The sequence below is a fragment of the Arachis stenosperma genome, chromosome 4 (genome assembly GCF_014773155.1).
Source record: "Arachis stenosperma cultivar V10309 chromosome 4, arast.V10309.gnm1.PFL2, whole genome shotgun sequence".
NCBI lineage: Eukaryota > Viridiplantae > Streptophyta > Magnoliopsida > Fabales > Fabaceae > Arachis > Arachis stenosperma.
In genome coordinates this window covers 38,490,198-38,497,622 of record NC_080380.1, presented here as the reverse complement: position 1 = coordinate 38,497,622, position 7,425 = coordinate 38,490,198, and the positions used below count along the sequence as shown (strand labels likewise).

Sequence of the window (7,425 nt, the reverse complement as noted above, 5' to 3'; positions counted from 1 at the left end):
GTCCATCAATATTCTTCTTTTATATTAGCTTTTAATTTTCATCTAATAAAATCTAATAGTCTATATAAATATGGCACATCTAATAAATACATAATTGTTGTGTTTATTTTAGACATACCCTATTTTTAGTATTTTGGTTTAATATTGTGAAGGAAATGTTATACACAAATATTAATGTGTGCCTCCTAAGCTGTTATGAACAAATATTACCACCCTACATTTTAGATAGTTACCTCTAAAAGTATTATATTACAACAAAGTCTTAGACTCCCAGAAGAATCTAAAATTACAAAACAATCCAAGAAAATACAAATTTGCATAACGATGCAAATCGCAAACCCTAACGTCTAATTAGAGTCACCTCCAGCAAGCAAATTTGGCTTTAATCCTTCTAGGGAGAACCAGCTCTCCATGTTGACCCTTAATTCATCCATCCATTCTGTTATTTTCAGTAAAAACATTTTAACGAGGGTGGAGACTGCGCCAATATAGTGAAGCTTATATTCTCAAATCTAAGATCTTATATTTTAGTTTCGTGATGGAAATGTCGATGGTAGGTTAATAGAAAAGTGGACGAGATGTTTAATGGCAGACTCATGAACGGGAGAATGAAAACTAACACATCTCTTCAGCGCTGGTAGGGTTGCATGGAGTGTATCCTTACTTCATGCTCTTTAAATTTGTATTATGTACAAATCAATATACGTATCATGTATCTGGCTAGGCCCGCATTTCTAATAAATGAAATTGTATTGACAAAAAATACAAAAGATAACAAAATGGTAGACCAATATCATTTTGGTGTTTGGACGAAATGAAGTGTTTAAATTCACTTATATATCTATTGCATTTATATATTTAAGTGAAATGGTAACATTCAGTGGATTCTCAACCCAATTCTCCATGGGTTGAAACTGACGTGTTACTTTTCTTAAGTAGCCGAGGTAGATAGATCTAACAGATACTTGAAATTCTTGCTTTGCCAATTACAGCTCTCAAATCTCAATCATTGAATTTTTTTCCTTCTTTTTTTTTAAGGAAGGGAACTCAGGTAGAAATACATATTAAATAGGTAAGCTTTCAATGTCACTACCAAAATTGAGGCATTCCGTTCCTTAAATAAGAAATGTGCAACGCATACAAGAGCATAGCATCCTCCAAATTCATTCATTTGCAACTTTCTAAGGCAAATCACAGAAACCAAATCAAGGACAGTAGAACATTCACCTCAGCAAGGATTTTTCCTCATCATTCCTCATAGTCATAGCCAACTCTACCTTTCACATTTCCATCCTCAGAGAGACCGGAAGTACCCCGCTTTTTCATCTCCGGTTGCCTACCCGGAGGAGGACTTCCCATCTTTCTCTTGCGATTGTTAGACAGGGATGAAGCATCATCTAACATCTCCCCCTCTTCTGCATTGTCTGCATCCATGTCTTTCTGTAATTGTCCCTTCATGCTTGTGTGTTTACCATCTCCGGTTTCCTCATGGTCACCGTGATCTGCCTCGTCCAGTTTAGACCAGTTCCGTCTTCTCTCGCGCTTGTTTTTCTCGTCCTCAACTGCTAATTCAACGCCATCTTCGAGCTCCCTCTCAATGAGATCATCCTCATCCATGACATCTTTCTTTAAGGTCATTTCCCCTCGCTCCTTCCTCCTTTTTTCCAGTGCAGCCTTCACTTTGTCTGTGTCAATCATCTTCATTGCTTCTTTGGGTGAGTGACCAACAGGACCTTCACGAAGCTCCATATTTCGACCGACACTGCTATACTTATGCGAACCCAGATCATCCCTCCTTCCTACTTCTGAAGCCTCCTTTGTCCCAACAATTCTATCCTGGTCTCCTGAAACTATGCGTTCGGTCCCAGATTTAGATCTATTTGTTACTTCTCTCTTGTTATCTTTCAGAGGAAACTGTTCAGAGTTCCGGGACTCTCTTATTTCCAGGTCAGCCTTGTGGTCAGTAATGTCACTGCCCATTTCTGCACTCCCATCATTGCTTTGGTTTTCTGTTCCCCTAGGTGCTACCACATGATTTTCTGCAGATGAGTGATGCGGAGCTGGATGTGAGGATGTATGTTTTGAGGCCTGCTCCTCATTCAAGCCAGGAGCTTTTGTAGCAGATCTCGTTGCCCCTCCACCACTTCCTTCTACTTCACTTCCTTGAGATGGTGGTATTCTATTCTGCTCATAGAGTTCCAACATTTGATTGCTAACTTCTGCAAAACAACATAAACACAGACTCAGAAGGCTAAGCAGAAGCATCCAGCTATTACAACACAGAAGGATATTCTATCTATAACAACAAACTACCCATGAGCAAAACTGGGTTTGTTCTCTTGAAGAAAATGCCTAACATGATCGGTAAAAGATAACCATCCATACACATGGCAATGACAGAAATTATCATAGCATTAAGCCATGGGAACAAAGGCTGTCCAATCGGGTTAACTATCTGAATATGCAAGTGATTGAGGGGATGGCACCAACCCTCTAGTTGACGTGGGGTGACATCAAACTCTTGCCACCAAACCTTCTCCCCATCTGATGGAAGCTTCACTTTCAGGAACTTGGCAGCAAGGAAAATGGCACCTGCTGCAATATGATGTGGCTTAAATTGCAGGCAGAGCGATGTCCTCAGCCTGAAAGCCACTTTGCAGTGTGTAAACAAATATATATCTGTATAAACAAAATAGATTCAACAAGGATGGATTAGAACAAATAGCAACTAAATCATACCCATCATTAACAAAGTTCCATGCAACTTGTGCAAGGGCATTCTTTGCAACATTGAACTTCTTTATAGCCTCGACAAGGGGCTTATAGGGGTGTTGAACATTCAGGTCAAATGCTAAAGTGGCCAGTACAACCCTCTCTCCAAGTAAAATTAGTTCTTTCTGCTGCTCATATACATCCTGCATCATTTACCAATTCTATTGAACAAATTTATATGTAACAAGTTAGAATAAATAGAACCAAATATACAGGAAACTGGAGGGAAAGAATAAGGTCCAAAAGATGCCAAGAGATACTTTATCAATACAGCTACAAGAGTGAAATGGTGGAATCAGATCAACTATACAATAAAAGGGGGGCAGAATATCATTTTCTAAATGATATATCCAAACAATGCACTAAAATGAAAATCATTTGAAAACTTTCCACAATTTACAAGTCAGATGAACATTTTATAGGATTTCAATATTGAGGCCATGGCATCAACCATGTTTCTATAACCTAAATAGAGAATGTATTGACTAGAAACAAACTGGAGGGGGGCCTAGTTTTGAAGTAAATAGAAAATTGAACTATACTCCATTGATGGAGAGGTACAAACAGTGAAAAGAATGGCTGTATGTGAAAGAATTTTGTGCATGGGAATGAACTGGTCAATGCACCGGCAGTAATAGAACACCTTCTGTTTTATCCTTTGTGCAGCTGCAGGATCCTTTTTGTGAATGATCTCGTAAGAAACAAGAATAACATCCTTCAATGGACGAGGAGTCTCTTCAACCTTCCCAGCAAGGAACATACAGACAGTTGCAATGGTCTGCAAAAAGATGTATACCAAGTGAATAATGAGATTCCAGTTATGTAATCTAAAGATATAACATTACTACAAGATCATTAATCGAACTGGATAAGGATACTATAGAAAGCATGTATGTTCATCAATATGGAAATACAACGATTCAAGATACTCAAGAAATCCTGTGCTTTTCCAATTATAGCTTCTTGTCTTCTACCTCTCTCATTCTCTCTCATAATATTTATGAAAAAGGCTCAAGGTCCAGCAAAATTTATTGTTTTTTGGTCAGCACTTTTAGCCATCAACCTAATTCCTTTAGTCTAGCAATCCACCAACACATTTTTGGCCCACATTTTTAAATATTGCTGGCAAACTGCTGGCCAAAACCAATAAATTCTACTGGCCCTCTAGCATTCCTCTATTTATGTAACTAAAAACTCACTCTATCCAATGCCCATCACGTGGCTCAATTCCTATCACTCCTGATATTGGATAATTCTTACAAGCACTCATAAGAAGGTGCCGAAGTGTTTAATATTTTGAAACCTAAAAAATTAGAACAGTTAAAGAAGTTGAACTTCCATTCAAGTATAATTGGACAAAAGAAAACTGAAAAAAATTGCAAATTAAGATTAATTCAGCTTCAAATTATTCTAATTCAAGACTTCACAGAGTAAAAAAACTCATCTGATGTGAAAATTGTACAAAAATTGCAAATCACGATTAAAGAAATAAGTACTGCACTCAGCTTAGAAGTTAGAAGCATTATCATGAAAACTTTTGCATATGTTAAACAGATAAAGATGTTGTAGGTCTATAAACTCAATTCTGTATTGTTTATGAAATATCACTTCCATGTTTATCAAATAAATTTGCTTTATACAGCAACATCACACAATTTATAGGTGTTCATATTGCAGCTTAATTTAAAAATGGATTGACTAGCTACCCAATATCAGGCATATTCTTTGAACACTTGAAAATTACATGTTGAAGAAAAACTTCCCTAAGTATCTGCCACCTCTAATCCAAAGGAAAAGTTAACATGAAATTTAAAAAAGGTTTCTACACAGAACACCACCTTGCATGAGCACAAAGATATTATCCCAAATTAAAATGAAACCTAATAAAGATTTGGAGAGGTAAAATGCCAATAATATCTATTTTAAAGTACAACCTACCCTTCTGTCGTTCTTTGCATGAGATTGTCGAAGAAAGAACCGATGACAAAATATTATCGCTGTAGCTATAGTAACCTGAGGCCTGCAAGAAGGAAAGTAACAAACCATATGTTTAAAAGGTAAATTCCATCCATCTGCCAAGGGCACCGACTATATAAAAAAGTTGCATCAAAGTGCTTTCTTTATACAAGACTGTGTTGGTTCAAGTATCATTCAGACGCACAACTATATTAAAATTAGTAAGTAGCAGGTTGGAAGAAAGACAGAGAAAGAAATAAGAAGTAAAATAAGGTCTGGTAAGCACAAAATTTTTCAGAGCAATCCAAAGAAATACCACTAAGTATGCGAATGAGATGCCTGAAAGAAAAGATGAAAGACAAACAATAAAATTAATAGCAGAAAACTCACACTTTAAGTCTCATGCCTAAATCCTGTAAGAATGTACAGTATGACTTGCGCAGATATGTCTCTTTCTTCAAGTCAACTCCATCTTTTCTTGACGGGGAATTCTCCTCTATTTCTTTCCTGGACATATACCAGCGACCCAGTGTTTCTTCCTGGGTGTCCTTAGAACTTTTAGAAGAGTTGCCATCAGGTGCTCCATGATGTGACAGTTCCCCAGAGACAAGTCCTGCCATGGGTATCAGTGTTCTGTGCACTGAATAAATTTCTGTGTCACTTCTTCAGCATCATGTAGCAGAATGATTCTGGAGGATAAATAAAAGTAAATGAACATCATGCACCTGAAATATTGAGTACTATACAGAAATACAGAAACTGTAGGTGATTGAAAATGATTTTTTTGTTTTTTGTTTTCTTTTTTATTGGAAAACCAATATATCCAAGGTTGGATAATTATCTAAAGAGACAATAGGTTTGCAGTACATACTGCTAATGAAAGATTTGGCATTACCTTTGGATGTTATATAATGGGATTTGTGCATCGCAATTATAGAATAACAAAAGATAAATAAACAATGATTGTTGCAGTTTCATTTCAACATTTAAGTCTAGCCAATATGTCTCGGGCAAAAAATGCAAAATATAAGGCCCAGATACTGTAAAGTTACATCTCACGAGCTGTAGTGTAGCTTGAAAAAGCCTCATCAATGACAGTATTTGACAGAGTAAAACAACCCAAAACTTAAACAGGCATAAAAACAAAGAACATAACTAACTCAAATAATAAGTTCGTAAAAAATTAAACAGCACTGCTACACAGCTCGACCAATACATGCCCAGAAACTATTCGCAAAATAGGATTAGCTTTTGAATGGTGTGACAAAAATCATGGGTTGTTAACAAATTGAAGTGTTTCTAACATATTTGGCTACAATAACAAATATACTGGCAAATATTTCCTATTTATTACAAACTTTCCATAATAAAATAAAAGCTATAGTCAACATAATGTACTCTCCTCTTCTAAAATAAAATGGTTTAGTAAACAGTAGTAGTCAACATATGTGAATGGTGAGGACCCATTGCATGACAAGCCCTTGAAAAAAACCATAAACTCAGCATTGTAAACATGCCATTACCAAATCCTCACCAACAGGCAGAACTATGTGAAACTATTATTTTTAGTTTTTCGTACAAAACAAAAGTTACACCCATTCAGCCATACTCAAATCCTTTTGATTCCTCAAAGTTAATTTTCAGTCCCCTTCTATCCAACCAACTGATGAAGGTTAAATAATGCATGAACTAGACTCGATCAGGTGATTAAAATATAGGAGATTTAAAATTTTAAGGTCCAAACTGAATAATTGATAAAATTACACCCAATGACCCAGGGAATAGTTCAGGCTTAAGAATGAAAAGAGGTTTCTGTCCATTTAACATATGAGAAACTGGGAACGCAAACTCCAATCAAATTCTGATACTCCCACATAGTTAACGATGAGATTGGATGGAAAAAACAGTGAGACCCCATTTTTTCCAAAAGTTACAAAGGGAACTAATTGAGCCCTTGTGTTCCAACTAGTTGATTTTCGAAAGAGCTACGAACCCTAGAATTTATAAATAAAAAAATTGCGCAACGGAAAGACCCAAAAAACAACTAGATTACCATTTGCATTACCCACATAAGAAAAAATTAAAAAATTTAGGTCAAATTAACCCTTCAAATGCGAAAGCCTAATAGGAAAAATCATCAAGAACTTACCCGCAACGCAGAAAATTGAAGCACTCCCGAAAAGGGTTTCTTTAAATTGGTAGAAAAATTCATAATTTGGAGGCTAATGCGACCAGTAATGTAAACACAAGAAGAAAGAGATGTTGTTGAAGTGATAAAAAATAAAATAAAATAAAATAAAATAAGGGAAAAGTGAGAGATCGATGAAACGCGCGGAAGAATGAAGAGAAAGACAAAGGGAGAAAGAGAAGAATTGCAGAGAGTTACGTACCCAAAACGGAACAGCTGGGAAGCGTCGTCTTCTTCTGGGAAGCGATGCGAGCTTCGTGGCCTTCGATTTTCTTTCTCTCTCTTTTCTTTTTCTGAGTCTCGTTCTCACACCACGCAGAGGCTGCAACCCAAAGCTCGACAATCTCGTTGCTTTTGTTTCCCTTCTCATGTGTTTTTTCCGTTTTTCTTATATATATTTTTTTAAAAATTTGTGCTAATGATTTTTTTATTTTTTTTTCTTGAAAAATAGAAAGACTCAAATCCACAACCTAAGTCAGTATAAAAAGACAATGTCATTTTAATTATAA

General features: G+C 36.1%; 1 protein-coding gene across 1 annotated transcript; it reads right to left on the bottom strand.

The window, feature by feature from the left end:
• Positions 1-971: 971 nt before the first annotated feature.
• On the bottom strand, positions 972-7,289 carry LOC130976073 (cyclin-T1-3-like). Its single transcript, XM_057900823.1, has 7 exons — positions 7,119-7,289; positions 5,119-5,417; positions 4,711-4,792; positions 3,416-3,550; positions 2,740-2,915; positions 2,491-2,642; positions 972-2,219 (listed from the first exon to the last, which is right to left on the bottom strand). Exons 2-7 carry the CDS (start codon positions 5,346-5,348, stop codon positions 1,249-1,251), a joined length of 1,746 nt encoding a protein of 581 aa, XP_057756806.1. The 5' UTR covers positions 5,349-5,417; positions 7,119-7,289; the 3' UTR covers positions 972-1,248.
• Between the last annotated feature and the right edge of the window lie 136 nt (positions 7,290-7,425).

What these genes read in the sequence shown, in the direction of transcription:
- LOC130976073 (XM_057900823.1), bottom strand. Translation starts at nt 5,348, where the DNA reads ATGGCAGGACTTGTCTCTGGGGAACTGTCACATCATGGAGCACCTGAT. An exon ending in TTAGGCATGAGACTTAAAGT is followed by an intron (nt 4,793 to 5,118) that starts GTGAGTTTTCTG and finishes TCCTTCTTGCAG; the next exon opens with GCCTCAGGTTACTATAGCTA. An exon ending in CACAAAGGATAAAACAGAAG is followed by an intron (nt 2,916 to 3,415) that starts GTGTTCTATTAC and finishes TAAATGATGCAG; the next exon opens with GATGTATATGAGCAGCAGAA.